At 40.0% G+C, this 18,036-nt stretch overlaps 2 protein-coding genes across 2 annotated transcripts in view; one reads left to right on the plus strand and one right to left on the minus strand.

Annotated features, from left to right (window-relative positions):
• Positions 1–10,025, plus strand: part of LOC119740264 (zinc finger protein basonuclin-1-like) — a 31,359-nt gene extending 21,334 nt beyond the window's left edge. The window contains exons 8-16 of the mRNA XM_038215526.1: positions 1,046–1,180; positions 2,522–2,727; positions 3,422–3,582; positions 4,871–5,006; positions 5,300–5,461; positions 6,425–6,613; positions 7,431–7,531; positions 9,110–9,166; positions 9,407–10,025. Coding sequence (XP_038071454.1) covers positions 1,046–1,180; positions 2,522–2,727; positions 3,422–3,582; positions 4,871–5,006; positions 5,300–5,461; positions 6,425–6,613; positions 7,431–7,531; positions 9,110–9,166; positions 9,407–9,750 — 1,491 coding nt within the window. The 3' untranslated portion in view covers positions 9,751–10,025. The remainder of the gene's footprint in view (positions 1–1,045; positions 1,181–2,521; positions 2,728–3,421; positions 3,583–4,870; positions 5,007–5,299; positions 5,462–6,424; positions 6,614–7,430; positions 7,532–9,109; positions 9,167–9,406) is intronic.
• Positions 10,026–12,561: 2,536 nt separating this feature from the next.
• On the minus strand, positions 12,562–14,470 carry LOC119741956 (neuromedin-U receptor 2-like). The gene is made up of 2 exons (XM_038217927.1): positions 13,716–14,470; positions 12,562–13,403 (listed from the first exon to the last, which is right to left on the minus strand). Exons 1-2 carry the CDS (start codon positions 14,363–14,365, stop codon positions 12,743–12,745), a joined length of 1,311 nt encoding a protein of 436 aa, XP_038073855.1. The 5' UTR covers positions 14,366–14,470; the 3' UTR covers positions 12,562–12,742.
• Between the last annotated feature and the right edge of the window lie 3,566 nt (positions 14,471–18,036).

Here is an 18,036-nt window from a genome sequence, read left to right on the forward strand (position 1 = left end):
TACTTAACATATGAACTTCAAATTTGGTTTGTGTATTGTTCTTGGTAATCCTAAGAACCCTTTTGCATTTGGGGCCGAAAGGTCAAGGGTCAAGGTCACAGTGACTAAAACAAAAGAAATTTTGTCAGCGCGATAACTTGAGAAATACTTTACATATGAACTTCAAATTTGGTTTGTGTAATGTTCTTGGTAATCCTAAGAACCCTTTTGCATTTGGGGCCGAAAGGTCAAGGGTCAAGGTCACAGTGACTAAAACAAAAGAAATTTTGTCAGCGCGATAACTTGAGAAATACTTTACATATGAACTTCAAATTTGGTTTGTGTAATGTTCTTGGTAATCCTAAGAACCCTTTTGCATTTGGGGCCGAAAGGTCAAGGGTCAAGGTCACAGTGACTAAAACAAAAGAAATTTTGTCAGCGCGATAACTTGAGAAATACTTTACATATGAACTTCAAATTTGGTTTGTGTATTGTTCTTGGTAATCCTAAGAAGCCTATTGTATTCGGGGCTGAAAGGTCAAGGGTCAAGGTCACAGTGGCTGAAACAATAGAAATTTTGTCAGCGCGATAACTTGAGATATACTTTACATATGAACTTCAAATTTGGTTTGTGGATTATCCTTGGCAATCCGAAGAAGCCTATTGCATTTGGGGCCAAAAGGTCAAGGGTCAAGGTCACAGTGGCTAAAACAAAAGAAATTTTGTCAGCGCGATAACTTGAGAAATACTTTACATGTGAACTTCAAATTTGGTTTGTGGATCGTTCTTGGTAATCCAAATAGGCCTTTCGCATTGGGGGTCGAAAGGTCAAGGGTCAAGGTCACAGTGGCTAAAACAATAAAAATCTTGTATTTATTCTGAGATCATAGGGATTGGGGATTAATTCATATAGAACCTACAAAAGACACTAATGCTGTAAATGAACGTTCCATGTGACCAAGGTACGTGTAAGTTGATGTTAAAAGAGTGGTGTTATGTCATGGGAACAGTCACGGTTGCGGGGCATTTGTGTTTGTAAACACACCTGACTTGTTTTTCCATACAGCTTGATGCTAAGAAGAGAAGCAACTTAACACTGAGTGGAGTGGTGACCTTCAGTTCCGCTGACGGCCTTGCCTCCCAAGAAGCCATTGATGCCATCCTGTTGCCTAGCAACAGTCCATCCAATGCTCTTCCTCAGGTAATGTGGGTCTTAATTGTCTCCAGCTTATTACAGTATTTTTCTTATTCTAAAGGCTTGGTTCTCGACTACTTTGGTGGATTAAATGACACTAAGGGAAGACATTCAATTAAAAAAATGGTTATAGTTACTCCATTCATTGCATATGTGATCTAGAGCAATTACAAATGGCACTTGTTCATCCTAGCAGGCACATACACTGGTTCGGCAACCAGCCCTTACCAATGTGAAAACACTAATTATTTTTTCTAATACACTAGCTTGCAAATGAGACACACACTCAATGCTTATTTGACCAGAGTTTCCAAATTGTGAGTTTTCAACTTTAAGAACGCTTATAACATGCGGCATGAGCACGGTTCCACCCCCAAAACGATTTCTAATTTTGTTAGTTGAATTAGTTTATATATTTTCTCATCTGGTTGGGTGGGGGATGTAGGGGTGGGGTGTGGTGGCTGGACATAATGTGATGTTGCGGGTTGTGTACATATATATCACGAGGCTATGTGTACTGTACATAGCCGCATTTTAAGGATCTAAGTTCCAGGTTTTCAAGAAGCCACCATGCTTGGTGCAAGGCGGATGATGACGACATATATTTAAAAACAATTCATAAATACCTAGGACAGTTTACGCATTCCTATTGGTCGAGAGCCCGTCACGTGGCCGGTCTTAAACGGATGATAAAGACATGGCTAGCTGGTCTTAAACACATTTCCAGTGTCACATGGAATTTGGACTCCCATGAAACCCGGTGCCTTTTAACGTTTCATTGGTTGAACGTTCACATTCCTCACATATGCATGTGCAATAATACCAGTGAATCAGTGATTTCATGGTCCGAAATTCACACTACACCAGCCTAGCTGCGTTTTGCGCGACATCGCATGCCAGTGTCCTTACAAGGTAATGAGTTGTGGAGGGGCATTCCATATTATTGTCAGAGGGGGGTTTCGTAAAACATGAAGTAAAATTGTTATACAAAATGGTTGGCAATGTCTAGTTTTTGACTTGTTTTGATTTTTGGACCGAAAAGATTTGGTTTTGTGACCGAAAAGGTATTTATGAATGGGAATAAATATTCGCCTCGGGTAATTATCAGCCATCAAGACTCCCACCGGTCTTAAACAGAGTGTTATAATACCTCCCGAACACATATTTATTCCCTTAATAAAGGAGGAAAGGGACCCTTGGGTAATTGCGATGGTTCAAACTTCCAAATCCCACCCCTCAATATGGGTCTGTCTTGGCTCTTGTGACAAGGTCACACAGTGCCATTGACATTTTCACACTGAGTTCATGGAGAATTCATGTAGTTCCAAATCAAATCTTTTCCCCTAGTTGGCCCTAGCAAGGGTAGAGTCCAGCTCCGAGGGTGTGTTCTCCATCATTGTCACCCTGTGTCCTGCCTCTCCCCTGGCTAGTCAGGATGCAGGAGGAGGAGGAGGAGGCAGGAAGAGAAAGAAGATGAGTCAGATACTCAAGGATGTCAAACATAAGATCAAGAGAAGAAAGACCGGTGATGGAGTAGTAGGCTCGTCGGATGGGTGAGTAACAGTCAGGGATTGATCAAAGATAGGAACTTCGGACAATTTACTGAAAAAAGGGAAGTTGAGAAGTTCAGACATGACTGAAAGAATCTTAGGTAGGCCCTATATGTCTGGAAATCATGTAAAGATGTCTTCCCGTGCTATTTTCGAGTTTAACTTCAATTGTTTTTCAATTGCTATTTTCCTCGCGATATAAGTTATTCACTTTGGAATGAGACGTTGAACAAACAAAAAATCCACGTACGTTTAGTTATTGAATTATTTCTTGACAAAATTCATATTATTGGCTGCCAGACAATAATTTGGCTCTCGCAGGGCGGGTTATTTTTGTTAGGAGGAAAAAAGTCCACTTTTTGAAGAGCATACGGTGTGCATCTTCACTTCCTTAACATTATCCTACATTGTGTTGAAAATAGAAATGATTGATTGCGATATCCGCTACTATACCAGATTGGAACCGGCTGTCCTAATAGACCAACTCAGTGGTCGAGTGCTACGATGTTCTCACTAGTAAGCAGGAGGTGGTGGGTTCGAGTCCACCCAAGCACGCTTGTGATATTTTTTTTCTCACAAACTCTCGGAACAGCACTAAGCATACAGTGCTTTTGAAATTACATTGGTGGAGGGTAAAACCCACTATTGAATTAATCTAACATTGATCAGTGAATTGTTTGATATTTTTTTTTTTCAGTGAATCTCCCCCAGATGAAGGAACGGAAGCAGCAAGTGGTGACGTTGGTTTCCCCAATAGTCTTCTCCGGTCTCTGGCCAAGCAGGTCAAAGGTCAAGTTGTCATACAATGTGGCAGCACTGCACCCACAGCGGTAGTCTTCTGCATGGTGGAGGTCAAGAGTGAGTGGTACAATTTTAGTCTTTAAACATTTTATTTTTCAAGCAAAATTGGTAGTTAAATGTAAACTTTTGCTGTAATATTCAGAAACGGATGGATTTTAGCAAATATTGTCACACTTTTTAAATTTTGTGTTCATGATGCTGGAAAAAAAACAAGCAAAAAATACTGGTCTTGTAGTCTGGTTCCCCTGACCCTACTGCAGATGAATTGAGATAAACGTCGGGGAATTGTCAGGTCTGGGAACCAGACTATGGAGACTAGCTGGCTTGCACCCGTTCATGGATGTGTAACCGATTGCAAATAAAATGTGGACTAACTAAATTTGGTAAATTGGGTGCAGTATTTGAAGATCAAAAGTCGTTTTTGTTCCCCCAACATCGTTGGAAATTGATTGAAAAATTCCACTTTTCTTGAAAATGACAGCACACCAGGTGCCATGATTTCACAGGATGCTTGAGACTATTATTCACTTACGGTCAAGTAAGGTATTTCATAATAATTTGATAGTTGTGTTGTTTGATGTTTGCAAATGTTGTACATTACCTTCAAGCATAAAGACGGACTTTCAAGAGCTACCTTTGCATGTTTAACACCCAGAAATTTAAACTGCACTTGTTACTATGAGCTTTTCTAACATTTTTTACTTTTTATTCTTCATTTTCAGGGGGTTGGGGTGGGGATCACTAATTGATCTTTCCCTTGTTAGTGTTTGAAATGACGCTAAGACACAGTCCCAAAGAAAGCATTCAAAACGAATTTTGATGTACTTTAAATTTCAAAAGTTGTGAAATTTGAATTTGAATTGGTTTATTACCATATTCGACCATAGCAGCCAAAAACTGAATTGCACTCAAATTACAATAGGAATATCATAAAAGTTGCACATACTTAAAAACAAAAAGAGAACATTAGCAATGGCATTAAAAAGCAATGATAGGAAAGCATTATTTTAAAAAGACTAATAACAATTTAAACGTAAAATGATATAATGAACAATTACGTGTATGGGAGATAAACTTGTCTGTCACTAGAGTATGGTAGTGTTTAAAATTGGGAAAAATTCAACATTAATAAAGGTTCTTTCGAAGAACAAGAAGAAAAGATTTTCTACACCAGGCGGATTTAAAGAGCTGTATATACAGAGAAGTTTGTCGAATCATACAAAAATTGATAGGTACTGAAGTTGCAATGAGTATCCATGGGCTATATTGCATGGGGGATTTGTACACTGACAAAAAAAAAAATCCTCTTGATTGTTTGTATCCCCTTGATTTATTTTAATCTTAGGAAGGAAAACCGTCTTGCTGCTTGCTGCTGGAAACACAGACGGATCCGTTGCTGTCCACATACTGTCTGGATCAGAAGACTGTCAATCACTGGACATAGAGGGCAGCATACAGTGCCCAACATCATCAGTTTCCAAGTAAGTGAAAACACTGCATGTTGACTAAGTTACCACACACACACAAAATCAAAAGTCAATGTCGATTTTTAGTTCTTATTCTTGGCCTGAAAACCAATCATTCCAAGATAAAGGCATCATAAATTTATGATAAATTGCAACTCTTGTGGTTATCTCTCATAAAAGAAACATGCATGGGAAACTTTTGATTGGCCACAATTAGAGAAAAAAAATAAAGTATTTATTTTGCCAAGTTCCAATTTCAACTTGTATTTGTTTTTCTTCACCGTATTAATCTTCTATCTTTTATTTAGATTAGCGTTGTCAGCTAGTCAGACCACCCTGTTGTGCGGACATGTGAATGGGACGCTTGCCGTGTGGGTATGGGATCTGCACACTAAGACAATGAAGCTGGTGGATACGAGGAGAGACAGAAATTGTCGGGTGTCAGCGTTGAGCGTTGCTGCTGGAAAGAAGTAAGTAGAGTCAAAGAATTGAAGGCATAGTTGATTGTGATGTACGTTAGACATCCCTAATCTCCGTACTGCTGTGGCGTAAGCAGGAGTTTGCTGACGGGAGCACCAAACAACTCTGCACTGAAAAGATAGCCAGGATGTTTTTTTCCGGTCAGCCTGCTGTTGCAAAAAACAAAAGTGGGGGGGGGGGCTGGACACTATCTGATTATAGGAGGCGCTGTTCAAAGCAAAAGATAATGGACACTATCAGACTATAGGTGCCACTCATGGGCGTCACCAAGATTTTTTTCTAGAGGGGGGTAAAGCACTCACCGGAAGCAAAGGGAGAAATTGCCGGCCATGGAAAAATCTAGAGGGGTGCCAGACATCACTCAATGCTTTGTTAAAAACTGTGATACGTTTGTATAAAGTTGCACTTAGGCCCCTTTCTGCAGGTTTTAACCAGTTCACGTCGGATGACGTATATATACACGCAAAGGTTTTGCGGTATTCGGAACAGATGACGGATAAACACGCAACGAGGAAATATCTGTCTGCGACACGCTCGCAGCGAGCAAGGCCGGAAATATCAGGGTGTGCTACCCACAGATGACGGCCTGAACCCAGTCAATGTCAAAAAAAGCCTGGCGTGAAATTGGTTAAGTGTTAAATATACATTAAATTAACACGTAAAGGAGTCGCCCCTCGTTTTCTTTTTTCATTTTCTGTTTCCGTTTTTTCTCCTTTTTTTGTTTGTTTGGGGGGGAGGCTTTTCAGCATGGGGGGAGTGCACCCCTTGCCCCCCCCCCCTCCCTCCTGTCACCCATGGTGCCACTCTTTGTTTGCAGCAAGTCAACAATGCTGTGACAATCCTTTTTTTTCCAGTTCTTCAGAGAGGAGAGGCAAGGCACCATGGCACAGGATTTATCAACCTGCATCCACCTCATCTGCCGTTTTGTTCTTCCCGTTCACTTTGTCTCCCAGGTATGTTGCAGTTGGATACCAGAATGGAGACGTGTTGCTATATGAAGCCTTGGAGAAGACGATGTCGACCCCACGCAAGGGGGAGGCACAGCAGCCTAATCCTTCCTCAGCTGCCTATCTGAAGCTGATCAGTAGCTGTAGCATTGCCTATGGAGCTGTGACTAGCCTAGCATGGCATCCTGACAAAATGTGAGTACCCTATTGTAGAGTTGGCGAGATAGCGCCCGGTATAGTGGTATTGCATCTAAAGCGTGAGCGCCCTCTTACACTATCCCCCCCCCCCACCCTATCCCCTCCCACCTCCCCTCCCACCCCTTCCCAATACTCGCGCCCCCAATACTTCTCTCTGCGCAGGAGTATTGTAGACACCCTAAAGAGCCATGAGAACATTTGTGACCGGCTCCACAAAAAAGGGTAGTAAGTCGCGCTGAGCATTATTGTGAAATGACCTGCTCAACGTTGAGAGGGTGAACATTTTGTCGAAATGTGATTTTCATTTTTTGTCATGAATGACACCTTTAATATACCTACAGTTTCAGGTTTTATTCACAGAAATCTTGATTTAGATGAACAAAAAGGAAAAAAACAACCATTTTGTGTGCATGGTTCTGTTGTTCTACCACAAAGCCAGCTATTTCAAAGCCCGTTTTCTCAGTTGTGCAATTTGAACTCCAAGGAAGTATTTAATATGCAAATACATCATCTCTCCAGAACGGGAGGGGCTATGCATGGAGCTGTATTATATAGCAAATGAAAGCTTACGTTGTGGGCTTTCCAACCATGTATATAACTCAATTTCACTTTTTGCGACATAATACTCTTTATTGTGGAGCCGGTCACATTTTAAAGAGCTGCACCCGAATGTTCTGAGTAGTTAGCAGAGAAAGGTTTGTATATGGACTTCCAGTAGATCTGTTTTACCCTGCCCACGATGTCAAATATGACAGCCATGACTGCTAAATCAAACATCTAACAATGATATTTTTTACTTTTTGTAATGATTCAGTATTGTCGCAGCAGGCGGTGAGGATGATAACGTCACAGTCTTCTACATGCATATATCATCCAACACCAAGTCTGGTACCCGGAGGACTATCATGCAGTATTGTAAGTTCATGTCAACAATTGTATTCATTGCTTGACATACTGAACTAAAAGTGGTGGGCAGCCATGTTAGTCAAGCAAAATATCATCTGGAGCTTAAATTTCATGGATTTTTTGGTGAAAAAAAAAGCTATTATGTTGTATTCCAATCTTTTCATGATGTATGTCATTTCCTTTCATTTTGATTGTCATGTATGGTTTTGCGTTTTATTTATTAATATTTTTTTGTTTTAGTTTTTGCTGGTCTTGCTAGCCTTGCCTTGTCTTGTTTTTCATTGGTTGGCCGGCATCCTCCCTGAATGGCTTGTAAGCTGGCTTCTGCTGGCCATTTATCTGGCTGGTTGGCTGCTGAGTTGGTTGCCTGCTTACTTGAATGGATTTCTAATTAGTGCCCGGTATACCAACCATTTCCCCATTCCAAAAAATTTCAAACCCGTCAACTTTGTTCTCCCTGATATACAAAAATATTGTTTTGTTTTTTTGTGGTCAGAGGAAAGTTTGTTAACCCTAACCAAGTAAAACCAAATTAAACAATTTCCTTAAGACCCTTCCCCTTTCAGAAAAAGAGAATTTTTCTTCCCTTGGTACAAATCTATCATGGAAGCCTAAGCACCTGTCAATATCCTCAACCATTTCCTGAAAATTCTCTCTACATTAATTGTTACACACGCTTTACCACCCCAAGATCGTAAAAGGAGCCAAAACCAGCCCAATGTTTGCACAGCCTACACAGCACACGGAGCATAAAAGGTTTAGGAGCAAAGTGTGCAGAACCAGCCTGTACATGTACTTAGCATACTTAGATAGCTACTTTACATGCCCTAGTAATGGGTTATATTTTATGTTTAATAGGCATATATTTGTGTGTTTTTTGCATATAGGCCAGGGCGTCGTTGGAATATGGATTTTAATTAAAGCTGTAATAGATCACAAGTATTAAATCCAACATTCTAAATATTTTGATTTAAAAAAATTTTTTTTTTTAGAAAAGTTAAATAATTTTTATAACTAAGAGACCATGCTCTAGTAATGGGTTATATTTTATGTTTAATAGGCATATATTTGTTCTATTTTTGCATATAGGCCAGGGCGTCATTGGAATTTGGATTTTGATTAAAGCTGTAATAGATCACAAGAATAAAATCCAACATTCTAAATATTTTGATTTTCAAAAAAAAATTTTTTTAGAAAAGTTAAATAATTTTTATAATTAAGAGACCATGCTCTTCTTATATAAAAATTACACATAATTTTAGTGGGTTTTTGTTATTATTTATATGCAACCCAGTCCCGCCAGCTACAGTCAATCATAACAAACATCACTGGTGGGTAGTCAAAAATCACATGAAAAGAACAACAGGCAAGCTAGAAGATGCACAGCAGCATGAATAGGACTTTAAAGCAAAAAAAGGCTGGAAACATGCTAGGGCTAATCTGAACCATAATACATGAAGCCGGGGACTATGTTCTTTGTATGGATTATAACAAAAATGTGCACTCGTGAATCTACACAATTTCATTCTCAGTTAATTAACTCTTGGTTTTTGGTGGATGTTTTTATTTTTTTTCGTCTGATCACAGTCAGTCCAAAGAAGCATCTGAAACCAAACACATTCTACAAATGTGCCGTCTTAAAAGGTAAGACAATATAACTTGCCTCAAGGCTTAGTCAATTTATAAGACAACTATGAAGAAGCAATTATTTTGTTACCAAATAGTGAAAAAAGTTTTGTTCTAATCTTATACATGTTTTAAATCACTTTTGTAATATATTATTTGAAATCACTTTTGAGAGCATTTTTTTTTTCAGGACTATGTGATTTGAATACTTAATTAGAGTTTTTTTCTTTGATTTTTTTTTAATTTATTTCATCTCAGGTCACAAATCCTTTGTCAGCAATGTGACCTTTGACCCCAGGGGTCGTTTTCTTCTCTCCACGGGCTGGGACGGCCAAGTCCTCTTCTGGAGCGCTGGCGAAGTCGACGACATCATCAAAATCGGCGACGACACAACCACGATGGAATGCTCCTCCGGGTTCATCCTGGGACAGAGCCAACGAACCCAGAAGGGCACTGGCACCCAGGGAGGGGGGTGCCCATTTGTACCCGTGTGGACGGGCGTAACGGGTGAAGGGGCGTTTGTATTACTGAGAAGCAGCTCGGCCAAGGTGCACCTAGTGGGATACCACTTACCGAAGAAAATTGTGTACGGTTTATTGTGATGGGAAAGAGTTTGGTGTCCAATCTATGCACATTCCTTAGAGAAAATATTAACAATGAAATTTCTGAGGTTTTTGTTTTCCAATATTTTTTTCATCAATTTTTTTTTTTTTGGGTTCATGTCAGTCAATTGAACAAGAAGTGTGAATCATTGTGACACACAAAAGTTTCAAACAAATTTCGTTTTGATGTACTGCAAATCTATTTTCTCTGGAGTATATTCAAGCCTGGATTGAAGTTATCTTCCTAGTTCTGAACTATGGACTTTTAGGTCTAATAATTGCCTTGGACTTTAACAAAAAATTTAACTATTTCCTCTTTTCATAGCAAATATGGACAAGTTAAAAGTAGTACTATACGTTCAGAACATGACCCTAAAATCAGTTGCAATCCTTATGGTCGTCAGAACCAAATGGACTTCAGTCAGGGACTCAAAGTTGCCGACCCTTTAATGAATTGATTCTTGAAAGCGACAGCTACAGTAAAAGGTTTTTTTTTTTATCAGATTTAAGCTTTGTCGGTTTCAAGCTCTTTCAGAAAGTAAAGGCTTTTTCTTCACACCTCTTAGAAATCCAACAAGGTTTTGAATTAGTCGTTCTAGCATTAAAGTGAGATTATTTTATTCCTAGTGGGGAAATGTCTCTCATGAGTAATCATAAACTTGACATTAGGTATTGAAACCGCCTCCCACACTGTGTCTATCCAACACGAAAAAAAAAATACATCCAAAACTTCATAATTTTCAATCAACTGTGATTTTTGTTTTAATAAGAAGCCTAATTTGCTAGCTTTCCGGCATTTCACCTTGATAGAAATACTAATTATATTCGATTTTTGTGCTCAGTTATTGTGGACAAGAAGTAATATTTGCAGAATTCACAAAGCTGTTGTCTAGCTGTAATTATGACAGAAATATATCTGACATTGTACCACTTTTTTTCTGAATGCTTTGCAAAATCCAAAATGGCTTTTTTGTACAATAACAATAGGCCATCAACAAAATGTGCTTTCAATCAAATGTTTTCATTTGCATACTAGCATTAAAAGGCCACAGTATATTTGCCTAAAATGAGGTATGTTGTTGTTGATTTCATTGTTGTCAAGTTTCCTTCTCTGAGATTCTTTTATTCCTAGTGGAGAAATGCCTCTCATAAGTAATCATAACTTGACATTAGGTATTGAAACCGCCTCCCACATTGTGTCTATCCAACACGAAAAAAAACTACATCCAAAACTTCATAATTTTCAATCAACTGTGATTTTTGTTTTAAAATGAGAAGTCTAATTTTCTAGCTTTCCGGCATTTCACCTTGATAGATATACTAATTATATTCGATTTTGTGCTCAGTTATTGTGGCCAAGAAGTAATATTTACAGAATTCACTAGGCTGCTGTCTAGCTGTAATTATGACACAAATATATCTGATATTGTACCCCTTTTTCTGAACGCTTAGCAAAATCCTAAATGGCTTTTTTGTACAATAACAATAGGCCATCAATAAAATGTGCTTTCAATCAAATGTTTTCATTTGCATACTAGCATTAGCATTAAAAGGCCACAGTATATTTGCCTAAAAAATGAGGTATGTTGTTGATTTCATTGTTGTCAAGTTTCCTTCTCTGTGAATTTTATTGTACAGGGTGTCTCAAAAGAATGTAGCAGTCAATCCATAAATATTAAAAAATACTAGTACTTTCTTTTTTGTAAAACTTATCTACAGAGTCTGAAGGTGTAGTAAATACTCTACACAGTGGTCTTTATCCCATCTCATTTGGACACCCCAGTCCGGAGATACAGCTAATTAAATGAAAGGACTTGAATTCCAAGTTGGGCCACTTGGTATCTAATGAAAGGCATTCACATACCAAGAAGGTGAAGAAAGTGGCTCAAACAGATTTTTACAGTCTTAACAAGCTTTGCTGTAACTTTTAAACAAAATGTCCAAATCACACAGAACAAAAATCCTGTCAAAGGGTAAAGAAACACTCTACCATCTCATGGTAAATTAAAAAAAAATTATAATAAATAAACGGTTTAGTTTCCTCAGAAAAAAAATGTTGTTTGGCTGCTACATTTTTTAGACACCCTGGATGAATTTAATAATGGTTTAAACCATTGTGGATAACAGAATTACAGCCTATGGAGTTTTACAGGCATATAACATCATTTTCCTTTCATGCATTTTGTTCGTTTTCAATAATAACACCACTCAAAATCCAAAGAAGAATGTGAGAACCTAACCTATTTCAGTTTCAGCTTATTGGCTACTACACTTTTCGGGAAAATGGTCAAAAAGCACGCACAACCTTTTGATCATGAAACGCGATATCGCAGATAGCAATCGTTATTTCTAACAAAAAAAATCAATCGACTGATCTTTGGAAATCACCTACATTTCTTGATTTCGTCCAAGTGACAGCAAGCCAGACGGAACAGTTTCCCGGGGTGTTTAGTAGCAGTGCGATCTTTAATCTAAGTAAGCTTTTTGATGAAAATTCGGGTTGGTTAATTTGGGGATAAATGCAAACGATTCTATATGCCTTTGACTTACGTTTCTCCAGCCAGAATTTACTCAGCCCGTGTTTTTTTTTTTTCGATTTTCATCCGGAAAATATTTTAAAAAAATTAATTTCTATTTTACTAACAACACACAGTTTTGAATGAGACCTCAAACGAAAACAAAAATTCACATAGAGTTTTGGAATAAATACCTAAAAATTTCGATTTATTCGCAGCCCGATAATAATTCAGGCGATTTTTGTTGTCTTTTTCGTGAAAAGAAAATGTACAAATTGAAAAAGTTGGGAGAAAACATTGAATATGTTGGAGAGTACGGGAAGAGCAACTTTACTCAACGTTGCACCCAAAATATCCAAATTATGCCATTGACATACAACTTAGTTCGGTATTGGACAAAAAAAATGTGACCATTTGTGTCCCACCCAAACGTAAAACCTGGCAACCTACGCAGCCCAATGTTTGGGCCAATAAAACTACAGGCGGTCCGTTATAGAGCTCTGTCCGTCAATGGATGCAACCCGAGATTCTCGTCGGGTCGATCCAGGCTTGGGCTTCGGTCTCCGTACGCGTCTGTTCTCAGACCGTCCTCCTGATGCCATCCTTATTTGGATGGTTGAAGACGAACTCCTCCTCCTCCTCCAACTCCCCGTCAAAATGGCCTTGAAGACGGTACAGAACTGGCCCACAAAGACGGCGTACACGATCGGGTTGATGAGAGAGTTGAGCGCGCCGAACCAGTTACCAATCAGAATCAACGCCATGCCATTCCACTCAGACAACCCGTAGTATATGTAGTAGAGATTGATGTAGAAATACAAGGAGTAGCAGATGAGGTAGGACAACACGGAGCAACTCAACATCCGGAATGTCTTCTGGACTGCCTCGGTGCACGTCTTGGGAGCTACATGCTTCTTCTTTCCTCTTCTTCGAGTGGATGGGGCGTTGCCTGCTTCGAGGATCTGGTCGGGGCTGACGGACTTCCGCTTGATGAGATGCTGGAGGATTCGTATGTACAGGACGAGGGTGGTGAGGAAGGTGGAACCGTAGACTAAGATGAAGACCGTGGTGGCGTAGATGTGGGCGAAGACTTGCTCCTGCTCAGGGCGGGAACTCATACAGATGGTCACGTCAAATCTAACAAGATAATTAGATAAGAAGCTTTGAACGGAGCAAAGATAAAAGCGGTTCACGGTAGCACCATGGACATATAATCTTGAGTGATAAGGAGATTCTTCCAGAAGGAATACGAGGATAGATACTTAACAGTTTTGTTTTTTTAACAGCAAACCATCCGTCAAAATTTTGAACTCATAATTAGTAACGCGTGCATATTTATTTCAATATGTTTTATTTCACCTGGTAGAGATATGCTTAGAGGTTCTTTTGGATCAAACTATGAAAAGTGCCAATCTTATTAGCGGTCGGCATTGTAGTAAATACTCTTACCTTTCACCGTCGCTGTTGATGTAGTGCCACGTCTTCACTTCGCCATAGATCGCCAGCTGCCCAAGATGAGTCAAGATGCTGAACGACCAGAAGAAGAAGATGACGCTCCTCGCTCGGGTTGCGGTGTTCTCACCGATCATCTGCAAGGGATGCATGACGGCGCAGTACCGCTCCACACCGATGGCAAGCATGGTCAGGATGGAGACGGTGCCGAAGAATCCGTTGAGGAGGAAAGTCAGCCGACACACGGAGTCAGTGAAGAAGGATTCTGCCGTCTCTCCTCGGATCAAGAACTGGAGGATCATCAAGGGGCATTCTGCTGCCACCACCATCAGATCACAGACGGCTAGGTTGATGTTGTAAGTGTTGGAATGTTGGGAGCGGAGGTCCGGGTGGAAAGCTACGGCAAAGATGATGAAGAGATTGCCAATGACAGCTGGTACCATGACAACAGCGTAAGCGATGATGAAGGCGACGGTGACACCATCTTGGAAGACCAACTCATCCAAGGGTGTTAACAGGACTTGTGTTGGTGTTGGAGCAGTCGAGGAATAATTGCCGACATCTGTGACATTCATCATCATGTATGTGCCACTAGTTGTTTCAGTCGCAGCGGTACTGGAGTTGATGGAAACGTTCCAATGCTCCATTCTGACGTCTGCTCGCAACTTTAGTGCGTATATGTTTAATCCTGTCCTCTCGTGAAGCCTTGCTATCGCTTGATGCAGGCTACTCGTCGATAGTCATGTCCACGTATATGCAGAGACGGGCTTACCTAAATTACCCCGTGTGTGATTTTTGCAATTTCATATGTTGATCACATCTCCAACACTGATAAAATTGCGATAAAATTTCTAGTAGGATCTGCACTGATTGCGATGGAACGATAAGCAACAGTCATCTCCTTGAATCAACACTGTTCGCGCAAATAGGGCCCTAGACAAATCTTCAAGAACACAGGCAATACCTCATGACGCTGTATCTGGCTGCATTCTGTTGGGACAAAAACAAACAAGCTACACTTTACAAAATCGTTAAAATAAGTTTGTTTTTCTCGGGGCTTCTCTCCCCTCGACTGAAAGGCATAACCAAAAGGGAACCGCCACGTGATGTTGCTAAATATAGTCGAAAGGACCGGCTTTCTGTGAATGATCTACCGCCATTCGCCGGTATTGACTGCATAATGTGGTGCATTATAGCACTTGATACCAAATGTTTCAAAGCGCTACACAATGGAATTATTACCCCTGTTCTTATGATCAAGGCATGATATCAGTTTTTGTAGCAGCTTGAGATCAGCGCATGCTGGTCTCTACCTTCACAGATACCCATTTATACTCCTGGGTTGAGAGAAGCAATTGTAGTAAAGTGTCTTGCCCCAAAACACAAGCACCATGTTCCCCGTCAGGGTTCGAACCCACGTACCACGGGCACATATAAGTCGAACACCGTAACCATTGGACCACCGCGTGAGCGCTCCAATGGACCACAGCCCACATCGCCTATTAAGGAATAAAAATCGTAGGCCTACCTATACCACTTACCTTAGACCTCCATTTCCTCGTGCAGAATGCAATATATCAGGCATGTCTGTGTTAATTGCATGTTTCTTTCGTCTGTGGTCTTGGCAGTGGAGCAATGTTGCTAAATGAGTGTACTGCGGTGTAAAATAATCGGTTTGCTACGATACGACGGTATTCAGGAGGACGCAATTTGGAACGCCGTCTTGTTTTTTTTTGTTTTTGTTTTTTTTAAATTGAACCGTTTTGGGGGTTCTCTCGCATTACAAGAATAGAGGACGTGTGTCGAACACAGAGGAAAATTGTGTCTCAAAATGGCCAAGTCGGTTGGATAGAAGTAGCACAGCATCAGGCAAAGATGGGCCTCGCCTAGCGAGCGCGAGGGATGCTGCTTTTATCCGTAACTCACTGCCATGGCAACGCTAGAATGGAGACGCATCATTGGTTGATTCCCAAACTCACAAGGAAATTTAAGTGATTATTAGTCACCGTGACTGCGCGCCGCTCCGTCGCATTAACCCTCCTATTGAAACATGCATTAAACACTCGAATCGTAAATGGTTCAGGCAACCTATATTCATCATTCTCGGCCGCCCGCGATGGTCGGCCACTTTCGTGGGGCTTGAAAGGCCAATGTCATGTGTGGAATTGTAAAAGTTTCAGGGCGTGATCGCGAAGGATCTCTTCAAATTTGGACAAAAAGAGCATTTCATTTGCCGAAAAATTTGATAAATGTATCTGTAGGCCTATACAGGGTAGTGCAAAAAGAAGAAAACCCACTTTTGACAGGAATTTTATTTTTAACCTATACTTACTTAACTTATTAACCAAAATCACTGTTGTACGTCCACGTGTAGGCCCAAGTCCAGCGTACTGTTGTTTTTGTGTGTCTTCAAATCGAGCTCTGGAGCTCAGTCAAGCGGATGGAATACAGCCGTCCGTGGGCAATCAGGTTTGGCACATGAAACTTTTAAAAATACCATATCTCAGAGACAAAATATGCATTTGCTATCAATGTTTTCGTCATTTATGTTTAAAGATCAATAGTTTCAATCATTACATTGAATTTTTGAAATATGCTCAACAAGTAGGTGAACATTTCCGTCAAAAGTGGGTTTCCTTCTTTTTGCACCACCCTGTACAATCGGAACAGCCGGAAAGGATCAAGGCTATCATTATTGTGACCAAAGTTTGTATTTTTTTAAACAATGTATATATGTACTCAATATCTATTAATGTCTTTTAAAGAAAACAAAATCATGAATAAAGAAATTAAAAAAAAAAAAGTAAATTCTGCGATTTTAATCTAGGGAATTATAAACATGAGTGAAAGTACCCATTCCGTTAACGTTCTCAATTAAAATGAATGAATAATAATTATTATACAGTGTATAATAGGCTTAATCATTTTAAAAGATGTTACAACAATGAACAAATTGTAAGGTTATGGCCTATGTACATAATGAAAATTCATAAATTAAAAAATAAAATTAAATCTGACACATTAAACAAAAATGTTCTGGCAATTTCCCAAACTTTTTTTTTCACTACAAAAAAAATAAATAAATAACCCCAACCGTTCTGTCTCTGAGCCAACCCCCCCCCCCCACCATTAATTCGTCCTAGTTACCAAGCAAGCATCGGTATCCCCGCACGAAGTCGTTCCGACCCTTTAATCATTTACTTAAAAAAGGGAGCGAGAAACAAATAAATATCCATCAATGTCGACGACATTCGACTAGTTCAAGTTTGATCTGTCTGTGGAACTGAAACACATGCACATGCCCTATTTCCTAATCTGAACAATTTACACAGCACGCGAATGCACTACAAATTTCACCGACAATTTTTCCAATTCACGGGATCACGCGTGACATGGCCAGCGGAACGATTGACACTGACAGCATTTCCGTGCCGAAAGCCCGGTATGTTTTAGATCGAATGACCCGGTTGTGTTCACGCAAACAAATTCTCCAACCCCAATTGACCCGAGTGCAAACACGTGTCTATGTTAAACAAATGCACGATTCGATTAGCGATGTTTGTGATACTGGACGCACCGCTCGCGGCCTGGCTAACTTGACGGGAAGAGGCGCTCTTTCCTTCCCAATTCCTCTATACCCTTAAAAAAATATTGACTTCTTTTTTCTTCCTCCCAATAATATATTCTCAGCCGTGACATTTATCCGATCCACAACTCTGGAAGACAACTTGTCCGGTCGTTGGGTCGACAACTTGACGACACCAATGTTTCCACGAGATCGAACCCATCCAACTTTAGAAGCAAAAGGTGAACCCTCCCCCCTCCCAATCGTCTCTGTCTGAATGCACCCCTTGTAGTGTGTCTAGACTTGATTAGGCCCCTCCCCCCCAAAATAGTTCTGCTTCCGATTACATGGCACTTGAAAATAGGGTAGGTAAGGTAGGGATATTTTGGGGCCAATTTTTGTGTGTGTACGATCATATGGAGGCGTCTGCGTGTAGTCAAGGGTAAAAGTTATTAAACCATTGCTGTGACGTCACACTATTGTTAAAAGTGTGGATTCGGATCTACGAATCTCTTACACTGGTCACAAAGTGTGGATTCGGAACGACGAATCTTTAGTAAAGTGTGGATTTGGAATTACGAATCCACACTTTGAACACGTCGGACAATTGTTCTCCATAATGAGTATGAATAGGACCGTCTGCATGAAAATTTGCTTTCCGAAAATTACCAATGAATCTTCACTGTCAGATTTTCCGCCGTCACTGCAAAAACTACTTTTAGTCAGAAAGAAATCGTCGTCTGAACTATCCAT

Source organism: Patiria miniata, unplaced genomic scaffold (genome assembly GCF_015706575.1).
Source record: "Patiria miniata isolate m_02_andy unplaced genomic scaffold, ASM1570657v1 HiC_scaffold_5, whole genome shotgun sequence".
Taxonomy (NCBI): Eukaryota; Metazoa; Echinodermata; class Asteroidea; order Valvatida; family Asterinidae; genus Patiria; species Patiria miniata.